A 16341-nucleotide genomic window follows, 5' to 3' on the forward strand; every position below is an offset into this window, starting at 1 on the left:
GCAAAGAGGCTTCACTCCCGCATGGAGTATGCGGCTGCAAGCATATTCTCGCGGTGAAGCCAGGGGCCGCCATATTTAGTTAGGCAAACGTCTCCTCCCACTTTCCATTGGTATATATAATGTTTATTGAATTTTTATTATTTATTGTCTTTATTGAGCAAACTGTAATACGTTTGAGTGTTTTCTATCCTTAAACATTTTGTTATCGAAATAAAATGTTTAGACTTGCGCTGTTTTTAGACGCTGAGGGAGACAGTGAAACTGAAATATATGAACTGAAATAAATGTGTAAGAGTTGGTTTGGTAACAGGAGCTACCTCACAAACAATCATCTTGTTGTGAAATGTTATTATTGACAATGTCGATAAACAAAATTAGAAAAATAGTGCCGTGTGAAAGACTTTTTTTTTCAATAAACTTTATGGAAGGACAGGGACCAATCAGTGTTAGGTGCTTTCAGTGCTTTCGGAAATATTTTGATGGAGGTATAACACAGATATTGTTTGTTATATATAAAGAGTACAATTATAGCATTATTTCTTGGTTTATCATTTGCATAGCATAGGATTTTACATAAATGCTATATTATAACATTAGACATATGGCGCATTCTAGGTTGCAAACAACGATTGTACAGATTCCACCAAAACCCAGAATTCCCTGGATTAAATGAGCAAATTTGCGAAAAACGACTTTTAGAAAAACAAACAGACAAAAACACCACTACTTAGCAATGCAAGTTGAACATGAAGGGAAATATGAAAAATAATTTGAACAGAACAAAAAGCGCTGACGCTATCCTGCTGACCATTATTTTTCTGAAGTTCAACTTTGACCCTAATAAAAAGACTTTTCAGAAGATTTGGATGAATCGATAGATAGTGTGGGGCATGTGGCGTGATACGTTTAATGATAATATCCGAGTGGTTAGGGAATTTAGTCAAAATATTACGTAGAACGGTATAACCTGGAATGTTTATACACAATTTAATGAAAATTTCCGAGTTTGCGTTGAGCTCCTGAACGCACCACCGGTTTAGCGTTGTGTGGATTGAGGACGTAGCTCAGACACTGCTTCATCCACTTCGGGCTCTTGACGATTGTACCACAGTAGCTTGTTTACCTGCTGCCGTTTCATTTGAGCAAAAAAACAAAACAAAACAATGGAAGGACAAGTGTGCAACATCCAGGTGCTTCTTCGGGCTGCCGAGTTTCTGGAGAGAAGAGAGCGGGGTAAGTGCTTTATGTCAACTGTCAGCCTAGAGAGGGGAGTTGATTGGTTATTGTTAAAACAACGATGAATCCACAATAAACCGGCGGCAAGTATGCACCTACACATAACGTAGAAACATCATACCGTGCAGCTGTTTAAGATTTAACCTGGATTCTAGGTGCAAGGTTATTTTTGGGCGGTGTTTTGCCATTTGACTCTGACCTACATATCGGTCGCATCTTTGTACTCAAAGGCGCCAATCTGGACCAGTTTGAAAATGAATCCGGGCGCCGCTGAGCGTTCGCTCCGGTGAATGAAAGGGGGGCATGAGGAAAGCCTATAAAGTATAACTTTCATTCATTGCTTACTAGCTGTAGACGCTATCCCGACTCCTTTTTTACGCGTGAGGTTGTAAGGCTGGTTGGATAAAAGCGAACAGATAGTGGATGATGGCGCCAAAAGCAAAACGTCCAGCTGATGACAACGGTAGACTGCGTTCAGCCTCCTTTTCTCCCACCTCCCCTACAGCACGGATGGTATATCACACTTTAATTACGCCGTAATAAAAGTTGATTTGTCCCACCGGCATTCGCACATGTTAATATGAGGACACCTTTAACGTCGCAGCCAGTGTGCACTGTGATTTTGCCGGCGATTGTTGTGTAACACAGCTGTGATGTGTCTCCCTGCGCAGAGGCAGAACATGGGTATGCTTCCGTCTTGCCTCTCAGTCCAGCTCAGTCCGACAGGAGAAGCAAGCAGAAGAGCAAGAAGATATCTGCTGGTGGCAATAGGTGAATGCATTACATAACAAATAACTGGCGACAGGGTGTGGCTCGGTCTGACTTTCAGTTTTGATAAGGCACCCTTTTAACCTTGAATACCTCTCACGCAGTAGCTGCTGAGTAGGAGTGCACTCTTGTGAATGTTTGACCAAACTGTCTGTTTGTTTACTTTGTTTGCAGGTCTGTTCATAATGAGCTGGAGAAAAACAGGTAATGGGCTTTTCTTCGTAATGCTACAGTAAAAGTTCATGTGTGTCAGATCAAGAGATTAAAAAAACCCCAAAAAGAGGGAAGTGTGGATTTGCAGCTTCACTTCTTTCTCATTGTGCTTTGCAGACGGGCACAGCTGAGGCACTGCCTGGAGCAGCTGAAGAAGCAGGTCCCACTGTCATCGGACTCGATGAGGAACACCACTCTGAACCTGCTGAGACGAGCCCAGCTTCACATAAAGGTGCGAGATGTCTGAATTTGCATTGAATCTGACTCGAGTTTGGTTTACTTGTCATCCCAGCCATGTTTAAAATGTGGTGCTTTTCTCAGGGACACAATACGTGTTAAAGGGAGACCGCACAAGACAAAACAGAGAACAATGCTGAATCATGAAGTGGGGTAACACTGTGGTGTGGTGGTTAGCACTGCTGCCTCACAGCAAGAATATCCTGTGTTTAAATCCAGCCTCTCTGTGTGCAGTTTGCATGTTCTCCCTCTGTCTATGTGCTCTCTGCGGGTAGTTCGATTTACTCCCAAAGTCCAAAGACATGCATGTAATTGGTGTTTCTAAAGTTAAGCATTTAAATTAGTCAAGAACATTAAATATTCTGAATATATATGAATACTGTGTGTATAGAAAGTGGCTTGTTTTGTGCATTTTACAGAGCTTTTAGCAATCTCAATTTTTGCTTTTGCCTGTACTGTTTATCCTTTCTTCATTGCTCTGCTCCTGCACCTTTTTCCCGTTCAGAAGCTGCAGGAGCAGGATGAGCGTGCAGAGCAGCTGAAGGATCGTCTGCGCTGGGAGCAGCAAGAGCTGCGGGTTCGGCTGGAGCAGCTGCAGAGGGGCACGGAGAGGATGAGGAACGACAGCCAGGGGTCAACCATGTCCTCCGAGAGGTCGGACTCAGACAGAGGTAAGCCCCTCGGGTTTTTTTAATTTCACGTTCAAATTATTTCAGTCCTACTAGGAGCTGGCTGTCTCCTCAAAGGCAAATTGCAAGTTCAAGTTTAATGTGACGAGCGAAGTTTGCCGTATTTCTGCTGACGGATCGGATCTGTGCTCGGGTTTGTTGCAGAGGACGTTGAGGTTGATGTGGAGAGCATTGTGTTTGTGGACTCTGATGGACTGAGCATTACGCACACCGGCGCGGACCACTGTTACTCCAGCCTGGAAAAGGCCTGGCTATGACGGCGGTACACGAGTGGTAACTGGTTTATTGTCACCGGACGGACAGGAAGAGGAGGAAAAACATTCCAAAAACAAAGGATGGGGGAGAATGGAAGAAGATGTTACTGTACAACTGAACATTTTTTTGGCATTCTCTTGTCAGCACACGTCGGACAAAAAGCTAAAAGCCAACCTTTGGTTATGAAAGAGAGGTGTCCATTTGCACTGAATAGCAGTAAAATTCACTGGGCCGTGTCGTCACCAAACACATACTCGTGTGTGTTCTAGCATCAGTCATTAATGCTATTTTCCCCCAAAGCCATGAGGTGTCAAACTTCGTATCATTCATGCAGCTCTAATAATTCATTTTTTTAAGGGCTTTTAAAATTCAGACAAGGGCTTTTATTCTAAACTTTTAACTTATTCTTTACTACAGAATGTCTGTACTGAATTCTGCCTTAAATCAGATCTGGTTTAGTATGCTATTCAGCTTTTACCTAGCACTAAGCTTATATCTCAGTATGCCACGTTTAGCATGCACTTAAACATTAATCTTGCTATGTCGGGGTTTTTTGTGTTTGTGTCCTATTGTATATCTAAGTGCAGTCATATACTTTGCTCCTTTTTATTCTATTGCACATAATTTCCAAATGTTGCACTTGTTTTGTCTCAGAAAGATTTGAAAGCAGCAAACAGAAGCAGGTCATATTTGCACATCGACATCAGGAAAATTCAGTAACATTGCCAAATATGAATTAGTTCACAATTTAAGAATTTAAAACTGTGAGAGGAGCACTTGGGAGCTGCTCACCGAGGCCTAATGGCAGTTTTATTCACTGCTAATGTTTCCTAGAAGTCTTTCCTACCTTCACTTGTGCATTTATCAATTAAATTGTTAATTATACACATAACAAATTCACCAGTCAGGTAGGCAGTTTGTACTTTTAATGATTATGTAGTTAATGCTGTATTACATATTCATTTCTGTGTATTCAATAGGGGTCGACCTATATTTTTTTAGTTTCAAAGACACCAATAACAGATATTTGAAACTTTTAGATAAACCTAACACTTTGCTGAAATGCCTCTGGGCAAGCTATGGCTACATAAACTGTTAATTTGTTTTAGTAAATTGCATCAATGTAAAAAAAACAAAAAAAAGGTGCATTGTTCGATTTTTCAGTGTAATTGGGAAAAATCGCCGTGCTTGTAGTCATAGAAACACATAACATCGCAGTGTTTATTGCAACTTCTGCCGCTTCAGCATGGAAACACAGCTCTGCAGCAGGTGCCGGGAGCTGCTCCAAGCTTGCAGCTGCACTACTGTATAACATTGGTGTTGATGGGCTGTTATTTATGAGCCGTGTTCAAACAGAAGACTGCATCAGAGCCGGCGCGGCTCATTTACAGTTTATCTTCAACGGCCTTGAAACTCTGAACACTGGTCGACCCCTAGTATTTAATAACTTAAGGTGCTTTCTACCCCCTCAATTCACTTTTGTATATGCAAGAGGCCTTATTACTTTATCCGTCTCTCCACCCAGTAATATTATGTAGCATTTTTGTACTGATGTAAGCTTCCTTTTTTTAATGAATAAATATTTTCTGTATTTATTTGCTGTTGTGTTTGTTATTAGTCATTTTAGAGGTAAAAATCCATTCACCCCTAACTCGAGCAGGGCTGGCGCACAGACATACACTTGACAGACAGCAAAGTGATTAGAAAGACAAAGTCAATTTATTGACAAGCTGATAAAGGACACATTTTTGCATGGGTTGCATCACCAGAGCTTAGCTGAATGTACAGTTCAAGTTAGCTTTTGTGCCTTTTTTTTTTTAAATGCACAATCACAATTCAAGTTTTCAGAGGTTTCTTCTTGAGCAATGACACCAACTGTACCAAACTCTTCAGTCCAACTTGAGGCAAGGAGATGATCAGCTGCACTAATGCGATTTAAGTGTTGTAGAGCGAACTAAACCAGCAACTGTATGCAAGATTAAATAAAACCAATCATAAACGAGAATGCCTTAATCACAAATTCGGTGTGACCTTATCTACTGGAGCTTTAAAGACAACGTGACTTGCTTTAGACGAGGCATACTCAAAGGAACGGAGTTTAAAAAAAACCCAAACAAAAAACAAGACAATGGGCACGACTGGAGCAAAGGTCGAACAACAGCTTCAATCATTTTATGGCAGCGCCAGTAATAACCAACCATTCCTGTCTAAGACCTGCGTCTCTGGTAAATACTGAGGTGATGTGGCGTAGATACGCTCGGCAATATATTTATAGTGCGGCATGTAGAGGGAGGCAGGAACAGGCTGTTTAACCCAGCTCAGGTCTTTTATGGTCCACCCACCATTTCAGTTGGATGCGCCCTCACAGAGGTGTCTAACCATGACTGGGATCGGTGAGTTCTGCTGCAGAATCACTTTATTTGTGTAGCTTGTCACACGTATTGCTTCTTCTGGGCATGCGAGGCGAGGTCTTTGGCTTTCTCTTTAGCAGCCAGCGCCGTCTCTCTCGCCCTCTCTGTAGCCGTCTCCGCTAAAGTTCTCGATGGAGTTTCACCTACACGGGGACAAAACACAGCTCTTCATTGGATTCATCCAGGTTTTCGTGCCTAAGCAGCTAACACTTCCAATTATTACTATAATCAGTTTTCCAGATTCATGAAAAAAAGCAACAGTCACCTTATTTTAGAAGAATATGCAGTTCCATGCACGAATTACTGATGTTATTATATTATGCTGCTCAGAAAAAAATGAATAAATAAAAAGGGAGACACTTGATCACCACAGTTTAACACAGAGTCAGTTAAACTTAAGGGATATCCATCTGTCCTATTAGGAAGCATCAACCACTGACTCCATTTAACCTGCTTTGGGATAAATAAAAGCGACAACAGGTAAAGTGGGAGGCAAAGAGAAGGCAACCATCAAAAAGAGAATACTTCTGCAAGGCGATGACCACAGACCATTGTTCTCACCTTTTCCCCAACTGATTTTTCTCTAACTTTACGTTTTCTTTGTGTCACTAGTCACTACTGATACAATAGCTGCAATCCATTCAGCATATACAGGTAGTTCGGTTCCTCCAGGATTCCAGCCATACATGCCATTGCAAGAAGGGTTGCTGTGTCTCCCAGGGCCATCCACCCCAGTAGCAGCCCCACTATGTGACTCTGTGTGAGGGGGAACATGTGGAGGGCTGCCAGAGCCCTAAAGAATGAGCTCCAGAGGGCTACACGTGTTAACCTCGATGCTTCCATCAGAAACAGACTCCATGAAAATGGCATAAAGTCCCAGTGTCTTTAAGTGGGACCTGTGCCAGCAGAACAATGCTATACAGCCTCCGATAGTGCCAATTCTCTTCAAAGGACGCAAACTGACACGGAGCCCATGTGACAAGCATAAAGGTGTCTGGAGATGCTGGGAAGCACTATGTCGCCTGCCGCTCACAATTCTAGTGTTCTCCAGGAAATGCCACTCCAGCAGCACAGTGTTGGTGTGTGAGCACAAATCCTGCTAAAGGACGTTGGGCTCCAATCCTCATGTGTTACACTGAGGCGATCAAGTGTTCCCTTAATTTTTTGGAGCAGTTTGAACCCATTTGGAAAACCCATATTAGCATCAGCCACAAACTTACAATAGGAATAAAATGGGAATAAGAACCAAGAATAATTTACCTTGCATTTTGGCAAGCACATACTCGAAGCCTTTCATGGTTTTTGTCACACCGGTCTTGAATCTTGCGAGCCCAAATTCCTGGAAGGTGAAAAACAAAGTTATAAAAGATGCATGAGGCATAACAACACATGACTCACATCCTCATATATGGGCTGTCAACAACTACTGTAATTCTCTGTCATAAGTCATTTACTACTTCAGGTCCTGGCCGACAGCTTCAGCTGCTCAGCTGTTGCATCTTAACACTGTATTATGTTTCTAAATACAGAACAAATGCAAGGTGGGCGAGTGTTACTCTCAGTCACCCCCGACTACTTTCCCTCAGCTGTTATGTAGCGCAGCTCTCTGCTTTACTCCACTGACCTGAATAGCTCTAGAGAGCCCGTAGACATTGGAGGAGACCCAAGCTTCTCTCTTAATCTCGGTCCAGCTGCCATTCTCAGGGTTAATTCTGTAGTGACACCGCTCTTCTACAGACTGTCAGCGAGAAAAAACAAAAGCAAAATGAGCCAAAGGTGCCACTTTGTGCACTGCTGATGAATGCTGCTTAAGGCACACAAACGCCAATGTACCATTAGGCGAGCGTGGCTGATGTTCCACGTGAGCGTGGTCATGGTCCTTTTCTGAGGGTCCACGATGGAGTCCTCGATGATGTACGCCGAGCTGGCCATGTGCTTTGGAAGGTAGCGCTCCATCCAGCGAGGGGCACGGCTAGTTTTGGTCAAAAGACGCCTGGAAATGAGGCAGTTGGTTGGGGTAACCTCTCGGAAAATGATATCTTCAGTCAAGACATGGTTACTGTGAAAGAAGAAGAAGAAGGACGGATGGATTAAGATGACGTGAAACCTGGATTATTTAGGTTTATGATCTTGAAAAATCTCTATTTTTGCTTCAGTTCAATAAGAATTTACCGTTTTTAATCCACACAACAGTTCAAAATCAAAATATATTACATTTAAACATTCTATGAAACAGTGACAAACACAGAAATACTAAACTAGACACTGTATTTTTAGCTTGACAAGGACTATTAAGCTTCAATTAAATGGACAAACTGATGATTCAATTAAAAGCACAACTAACATTTGCTTTCACACTCATTGTGACTTGATTACGGTGATTTTTTCCCCCCCCTTTATTACCCGAATGGTAGTTCGGTTGGTAAAAATGGCAGAATGATGAAGAAACTGAGCTATTTAGAAACTGCTTGGTCCCCTAAAGTATTTTTTTTTTTTTTTTTATCTCCATTTAATTTTTTATGCGAACAATCTTCAGCAGAAAATTGGCAAAATAAAGTCACAACTATGCGTTTCCTGAAAATGACTTTCCAGGATCTTCCACTTAACCATCTCAGTAGGTGAATGCTAAGATGTAATCTAATCATGTTGTTCTTGTAATGTAAAACTAAAAAGAGATGTAAAAAGAATCTTGTTCACTGAAGTAACAACAACAAAAATGTTCTTAATAATAAAAAATAAATAGACTTTAGATAAAAACAAAAATGAACCAAGTGGAAAAAATGCCGTGGGAATACACAAACCGTCCTATGAATCAGCAGAACAAGCACGAGGAAGTGTTGGTGAATACTCTTACCGAGTCTGGGAGATATACCTGACTGTAAGTCACATGACTTCTCTGAGCGTTGCGTTTGTAAAACATAATGTCTCAAAAGTTGTCTCATAAGAAACTAAAGTGAAACAAAATTCATTGATCATCACAACATGACACAGTCTCATATTTATGCTAAAAAAAATGTTTAAACTGGAGTGTTTACTGAACATTTGGATACATAAAATGTGTTTTTAATTTTATCATTTTTTTTCTATATGCTATATCGGTTTGTTTATCTTAAACAAAAACATATGAAGGGGAAGTTAAAAAAAAAAAAAAATCACACTTGGCATTTAAGCGTAAAGATTAGGAAAACTATGATAATGCAGACTGTATTCCATCCCTGTGTCTTTGTCTCCTTTTTTCTCCCTTCCCCCAACTAGCATGGCAGAGGAGTCTGGACCTGTTAGTCTCTTCCTGTTAAAATGGAGTTCTTCCACCCCACAGTCATCTAGTGCTTACAGAAAGAGGCGATCAGCTGGGTTTGGGACGTTGACTCTAAAATTGTAGGCTCTTCACATTGCAAGGTGACTTTTTGTTGCCTTATTGGGTGCAGTTTACAGTCCATTAAAAAAATATTACAGGTTATAAGAAAGATGTTTGATACGAATGCGTATCCACACATAAACCCCTCACCTCACCTGTAAGGGTTGGGATATCGTTGCCAGAAAGCAACACAGACTTGGTCCCAGGTGTTTTTTAGCAGACCTGCACAGCAGAAATATTTCACCATTGTTCCCTTGGTTTACCCTGCAAACACACAGAACAAACAGCGTGATAGTTAGCCAGATGTGTTCAGATAATTTTCAGATGCCACATCAGGACGAAGCCGTAAATAGCGGTGTCAATGTGATAAAACAACTCAGCGATGACAACCCTTATGTTCCAAAATAAATACAACCCATTGGTGTTTTCAGCTACAACCACAGGTGTCAAGTTCAATAAACACCTGAAGGTAAACACTATAGCGTTACCTTTAACACCTTTTTACCTCACAACTCCAGCTGTGTCCAACTGTGTCTCGTCGCGTGACTGACAACAAACAATGTAAGCCTCATTAAGACCGCAGACTGTGACATATTTCAACAACGAGAGGCCTAACGTGAGATAAAACACTGCTATCCTGTTTTATCACGTCCGCACTCTTTAGCTTCCCCTTTAGCATAGCCTAGCATGAGGCAAGCCACATGAATGAATGGCCCAGCGTACCCCAGAAAATTCTACTACTGACATTCAATAAGCACATTTTTTAGGGTCAGCTCAGATGAAAAGGCGATTACCTGCACGGCGATACCATTTACAAAATGAGAATTTGCATTTTACGCTCCCATCGGGAAGAATTTCACCGCGGATAAAGTCCGAAAATCATGTCAAACGTAACTGGAGCAAAAAAGGAAGGTCAAACGAGACGCTATATCCGGTTAGGTGGGGCGTGTGCAACGCCTGCTTGGGACACTAGAGGGCAGCAGGTGACCGCGCAAGACACTACAGAAGAGTCTCAAAACTTTCTGTCTGAACTTTGTAATGACGTGTGAGGGGGGATTTTAAGTCAGCTCTCAACAACTGGAACTGGCATCTTTAGGACTCCCTGAACAAATATGCATCCCAGAATCCCAAATAATGTGTTCCTGTTTAAAAAAGAAGTGTCCACACGTCCACCGTAATGGTGTGTGATGCAATGGATACAAGCTGAGTGCTGTTCTGCTGGTTGCAGTGATAGCACTCACAGCTCTCATAATAATTTAGAGGACTAAAAAGGGATATAGGTCAACCAAGGGAATAAAACAGCAATGTGGGTGTCAGGAGCCAGTAATGCCAGAGCAATAGGCATTTTCTCTGCTGTATAATGAATCACAATGTGTAGGCCACATACAAATGCTTCACTGGAATCACTTGACCCACTTATTTTTTTTTCTTTTTTAAAATAAACAAAAAAATATGTGAAAGACTCATAAACGTGTGACTTGTACTAAAAAAAAGATCTCCTATTCACCTCTTTTAATTTTCACATGGATATTTCATCAATCGGGCTTACCATACATGTGGGGAGTCCCTGCATGCTGCCAATGTTCAGTACATTTTCAAACTATGTCACAGAAGAATATAACAGCCATTTACTTGACTTACTTATATTTATCCAAACCTGGATCTCTTTATTTGACAAGGACATGCAAAACATAGTTTCTCCCCATAGTCAGATCAGGTCCAGGATTTGCATGTGTAATAGGGGCTCATTATGTCTACCAAGAGGTGCTGCGGTTGATTAATATTCCTGTTCATTAAACAGTCAACAAAGGGCACTTTATCAGCACTGCAATAAATGTAGAATCACACATTCTGACTTCTTCCAAAAGCGTTTCTTTTTTCTAAGAAATCTGCGAAGCAGCTGGCTGCATTTTGTGCTAAAGACATCAATAATACGCTGCTCTCGCTCTACAGAGTCCCATTCCTCTGGAAACAGGGTCCTGCTGCTTCATCCAATCAGGAACAGCTGGTTGCCAGGTGAGGACAATTAACTTCCTGTTTGGACAGTAATATATCGATCGCCTCCTCTGGATTCCTTGAACTAGGGTTGAATGTTACGCTGCCAGAACACTTATAATTAATCCAGAATGTAGCAGTTGGATTAATTAGCTGAAAACCATCCAGATATTTTTTGAGCAGACATCAAGTAGAAAAAACAAAACAGGTGTGAAAAATGAAACTCTCACTGTCACAGTAATAACAGTCTTCCCTTAAGACTGTGTCATAAATTTGGACATGACAAATGAAAGAGAGCTCCTCATTTTACACGAGAACACATTATACACTGTACCTAGTTAAATAACACCTAAGTAAACACCTTAAACACATTTCTTAATAGTTGTTTTTACTAGTGCTGTTAGCAAAGGAAAAAGAACTTCACATGAAGCAATTTGCATGCAAAGCTTTGGGTCTTCTCCAGTGACACAGATACTCAAGATCAAACCATTAAAGTAAAAAAAAAAGAGGCTACTTTTTGAAAGACAAACGCCAACGGAGCAGAGGGGCGCGCAAACGTTCATATACTACAGATGCCTTGAAACGTGCAAATCAAGTCACACAGCAGTGGGAGGGTGTCCGCCATTACGGCCGTTCAGAGTCATCCTCCTCAAGGAGCGAGTCCTGAATGAGCCTTCCAGGTGGAAAGTATCCGGCTTGTCTTCGCACCGGAACACCATGAGGAAGCCATTCCTGTAGTTTTTATTCATCCATCCGTACAGGAGAGGGTTGGTAAAAGTTGAACACATAGCCACAATGTGGAACACGGTGTATATTAGTTTATACTCCTCGAGCCTGAGCACCAGGTCCAGGTCGATGGCCAGCTGAAAGGCATGGAAGGGCAGCCAGCAGATGGCAAACACCACCACCACAAGCGCCAGCATCTTTGTGGTCTTTTTGCGGCGGTTGATGCTGTCATTGCGGCTTGATGGGCTGATGTGATTTCTCAGTTTGACCCAGATGCAGATGTAGGCGTAACTGATGATGGCTAGAGGAATGATATACTGCAGGAGGAGCATTGAGAGGCTGAAGATGAGCCCATCCCTGCTGGTCACTTGGGGCCACTTTTCAGTGCAGACGGGAAAGCGCTGGTTGATCGACGGGATCTCTTCGTAGCGGAACTCTCTGAAGATGGCGAGGGGTGCTGCCAGGACAGCAGACACAGTCCAGGTGAATGCCATGATGAGGAAGCTCGAGTGCCACGTGAGCCGCATTCCGAGGTGGAACACGATGCAGCGATAGCGCTCCAGAGCTATGACAGTCATGGTGAGGATGGATACGTGCACACTCAGAGCCTGGGCAAAGGGCACCATGTGGCACAACACAGCCCCAAATGTCCACTCTTCTAGAAGAGTGTAAACCAGCGTGAAGGGCAAACAGAAGGTGTTCACGAGAAGGTCTGCCAGGGCCAGGTTAGCTATGAAGAAGTTGGTGACTGTTCGCATGTTTCTGTAGCGAACTATCATGTAGATGACGAGAGCATTGCCCAGCAGCCCCAGCAGGATGATAAGCGAGTAAGCTGTGATCAGGCTGATCTGGACTCCAAGGTGCTTGATGATGTCAGTGTGGTATCCGGGCTGGTGCAAGCCCATGCTGTCGTTAAGCAGAAACAAGGGATCGGTTTCTCTAGCCTCGTCTTCTCCCGTGCTGTTGGATATGTCCGGTGGGCTCATTTTGGAAGATGCTAGATCAAGGCTGACTTTACACCTGAGCAGAGAAAATAGAAAATAACTGTTTAAGAGAATATTCCATCAGAGGTTTCTCATCACGCCTGATCAACATTTCTTGAACTCTTACCTCCAGGATGTACATCAATTAAGCCCTCACAGACTTCTCATGCCAGATACATGCACACTGGCGTTTACACACCACTCTGTATTTAAATATTAGTTATTATTCATCTCTGTCTCTCTTCCAAGGCATGTTTTTTGCCCTGTCTTTCTCCCCTCACCACAAAGCGGTAACGGCTCCCTGAGTCTGGTTCTGCTGAGATATTGTCCTCTTATAAGGGAGTTTTTCCTTCCCACTGTCAAAAAGTGCTTTCTCAGAGGGGGTTGTCTGGCTGCTGGGGTTTTTCTGTATTATTGTAGACTCTTTACCTTACAATGCTAAGAATTTTCTAAATAAAATAAGTCAAATTGAATTGGATACTGGCAGTACAACTATGGGAATCTGAACATTAGAGCTCTTTGATCAAGGGTCGAGGTGTGTTACTCTTCTATCCATTTGTTTCGTGTCTTTTATATGCTGTAATACCTTCTGTCACTCACAGAAGTGAACTGCAGACATTCCTGCCAGTGTATTAGGACAGACAAGTGGCATTATTAGTGATGCATTGTACTTCAAACCATGTTTTTTATTTTCAGGGTGTTTTCCATGCTCTGCACTGCAAGAGAGCTAAAATCCAACTTTCTTAAAAAACATGGCTCCACAGTTATTTCTTTGTTCCCTTTACATCACCTGCAAATACCACTCTGATATTAAAGAGATGTAGTGTTTAACCAAAAGATAATGAAACAATTTAGTAGATATGAGACGCCTCTAATTCGTACGGCCTCATTATTAGAACACTTGTCCACGACTGTGTTGAGGAGGTAGATGTTCTGAAAAAGTAAGAAAATTAAACATGAATTTTAATGAATAGATCGACAGTTAGAATCAACTGAAGAACAGCTTGCTTTGTAGCAGCTTCTTGAAAGCCCTATGCAAAAATAGAACCAGATATCACGAGCTATTTACTGTGGAATATTGTCTGGGCTGTGCAAAAAGAAAAAAAAACACAAAAAAACCCTCTAAGAGACATGAAAACCTGTACTATTAGAAAGAATAAAGAAAACATGATGGAGGAAGCAGTGAGATCAAGAGTGAGCCAGTTCAAAGCTGCATCATTAGAGTTGCAGGCAGGTTGCATGCATAGTCTGAATCTTATAAAGGGAACATTGTGTTTTTGTGCTTAACATTAAACAACCTTTCATAAGTAAAAATATGCTGTAGTTCATCATCTAGTCATTTATGGCAGTTTACCTGTGTACAGCCAAGAGCCGCTGCTGAGTGCAGACAGTGCATGTTGTAATGACATGTATAACTACAGCTGCAGCTTGGCTCTTAAAGGATAAAAGCCAAGTCTCATCCTTATTAGGCAAATGCATGTAAATTGCATTATGTTATGTTAACCACAGTAAGATGCTTTGAGGAAATCCATTTCCTAGGGATTCTCAATCATAAAACCTGGACCTCCCCTTATGGGCCTGATTAAGCTTTGCAATTTTTATTGATTTTTATTTTTATTTTTTATTTTTTTTGTGGCCATCACTTAATGCTTAAAGTTTTCTGAGACAAACCAGGTCACCCTTTAGTGAGAGGTCATCTCTTTGGTGACAGACACTCGTTGATTTCTCGGGGGATCCAGCCTATTTCCTGAGAACCACTAGAAAGACTATCTTTCACTGACATCATCGCCTTTTCCACGATTTTACTAAAACAGTAAAACAGTGAAGCCAATGGCATTTGGAAGTATTGTGTTCTCGCCCATAATGTTACGGTTAAACTAAAGGTATTGCATTGCAGATGTGTCGTGTCTCCAAGCTCCTGCACAATTCCCTGATATTTGAAACCATTCATACGTGTCGGTTCCTTGAAATATTAGCGGTGAAGAGAAAACAGAGACTCAAGGACATCGGACAAAATAATCTATAGTTGACTGATATGTAAGATGCCTCGAAATCCATATGTAGGGATCACCGAAAATGTGATCATGGTGCTACAACAGGTGTTGCAGTGCCAGTAACCCGAGGAACATGAAAACCCTGCCTCGACCCCTCTGGTACACACCGCTGCACCAGGCAGGTTAAGCCATGCACTTTATAAACCATTATTTACCCTTTTTTGTTCAATGATAGGAACCTTGTGCCACTACACCTGCTCGATCAAACATCCTCAGCACAACCTGATTCAATTCGAGCTAACTCTACATATTACTACCAAATAATAACGAGGCGATTTATTTCTAATTGAGTGTGCATCGGTGCGTAATTTGTGCCAATTTGTTCAACTTACTCAGCAGCGCGCATTCAAACATCTCCAACTGAGCTCTGAGAGATTAGTTAACCGACTTGACAGGTGCAAAACGTCTCTCTCCAACGCAAAGAGTCTCAGGTACGCAGTCTGGACTCTTTTCATCCAGCACGTTTTCTTTTATCCAAATTACGCACATTTCATAGTTCTATCAGCTACAGGTTACGCTGTCACAAAAGAGCAGAGAAATCATGTCTTGCACCTCAAAGGGGGAGTCCATGTATGTCCCACAACTATAGCTTCGCAATATCCATTTTAAGTCTATCCACACATTAATCGACTCACCTGTCCCCCTATATCTCCTTTGTGCAAACGTGTCTTCACCGGAGAGTGTCATGAAACAAGTGGGAAAAAATCTCGAAGCTCCTCCCAGCGTGCAGCGCCTGGTGCGCATCTTGTGGCTCGACTGTTTTGTGTGTTCCTGTCAGGTTTACAGGGTGCAGTGTCAGCCTCCACATCTGTGCCAGCCTGCCAGAGACAGAGACTGGAGATCTGCGCAGGGTTTGCGCAAATAAAACACCATAAAGCATCCTTTAAAGTGCCAAAGCACACTCAGTCTACGTCACTGGGTATCCCAAATTCATCTCCATTTTTTATTTCATTTATTTCCTGCCAAGTATTCCGTTTTTCCCCTCCTCGAAGCTTTGCCCTTGTTCATGTGTACAATATTTGATGAACTTTGGAACAAAACATGGCTTTAAAGCAGATAATTTAAATGGCTGTATATTTGATTCTCGGGATCACTGTCTCAACTGATCTAATTTCTTTAATGAAAAACATTTAAAGTGCAGCTTAACGCAATTTTCGTGTTGCTTTGCAGAGAGCCATTGTTAAGCTAACTGTCATATCGAGTTGATTAGCCCGGAAAACAATACAAGACAACAAGGAGCCTCTCGTGGGCTTTTTTCCCCTGTGAGCTCCCACGATACCTAAAATAGATTAAAGTTCATGCTGATGGCACAGAAAGTCACTAAACTGTAGTCCCTTTGACCCTGCAGTGTCGTGGGAGATGTCAGTCAATATTTTAGTATTCAGAGTGTGTCATTTACCTGGATTATTTTCTATT

The 16341-nt window shown here is 41.9% G+C and overlaps 4 protein-coding genes across 5 annotated transcripts in view; 2 read left to right on the forward strand and 2 right to left on the reverse strand.

Annotated features, from left to right (window-relative positions):
• Positions 1 to 1026: 1026 nt before the first annotated feature.
• On the forward strand, positions 1027 to 5217 carry mxd3 (MAX dimerization protein 3). The gene is made up of 6 exons (XM_005927931.3): positions 1027 to 1233; positions 1908 to 2007; positions 2179 to 2208; positions 2335 to 2449; positions 2960 to 3125; positions 3288 to 5217. The coding sequence occupies exons 1-6, from the start codon at positions 1164 to 1166 to the stop codon at positions 3398 to 3400; spliced, it is 594 nt and encodes a 197-aa protein (XP_005927993.1). The 5' UTR covers positions 1027 to 1163; the 3' UTR covers positions 3401 to 5217.
• On the reverse strand, positions 5096 to 10095 carry prelid1a (PRELI domain containing 1a). The gene is made up of 6 exons (XM_005927933.2): positions 9962 to 10095; positions 9323 to 9431; positions 7643 to 7868; positions 7434 to 7547; positions 7070 to 7148; positions 5096 to 5952 (listed from the first exon to the last, which is right to left on the reverse strand). The coding sequence occupies exons 2-6, from the start codon at positions 9412 to 9414 to the stop codon at positions 5831 to 5833; spliced, it is 633 nt and encodes a 210-aa protein (XP_005927995.1). The 5' UTR covers positions 9415 to 9431; positions 9962 to 10095; the 3' UTR covers positions 5096 to 5830.
• Positions 10096 to 11023: 928 nt separating this feature from the next.
• Positions 11024 to 16341, forward strand: part of trim105 (tripartite motif containing 105) — a gene marked incomplete in the record, with an annotated part of 14063 nt that continues 8745 nt past the window's right edge. The window contains 1 exon segment of the mRNA XM_042228902.1: positions 11024 to 11183.
• Positions 11168 to 15748, reverse strand: npy7r (neuropeptide Y receptor Y7). 2 transcript variants are annotated; one of them, XM_005927929.3, is made up of 2 exons: positions 15561 to 15748; positions 11168 to 12908 (listed from the first exon to the last, which is right to left on the reverse strand). In XM_005927929.3, the coding sequence occupies exon 2, from the start codon at positions 12872 to 12874 to the stop codon at positions 11759 to 11761; it is 1116 nt and encodes a 371-aa protein (XP_005927991.1). In that variant the 5' UTR covers positions 12875 to 12908; positions 15561 to 15748; the 3' UTR covers positions 11168 to 11758. The 2 variants fall into 2 exon arrangements, with proteins under 2 accessions (XP_005927991.1, XP_042084828.1); XM_042228894.1 differs by lacking the exon at positions 15561 to 15748 and adding an exon at positions 15258 to 15554.

This window comes from Haplochromis burtoni, unplaced genomic scaffold (genome assembly GCF_018398535.1).
Source record: "Haplochromis burtoni strain Fernald_Lab_line unplaced genomic scaffold, NCSU_Asbu1 Contig_10, whole genome shotgun sequence".
NCBI lineage: Eukaryota > Metazoa > Chordata > Actinopteri > Cichliformes > Cichlidae > Haplochromis > Haplochromis burtoni.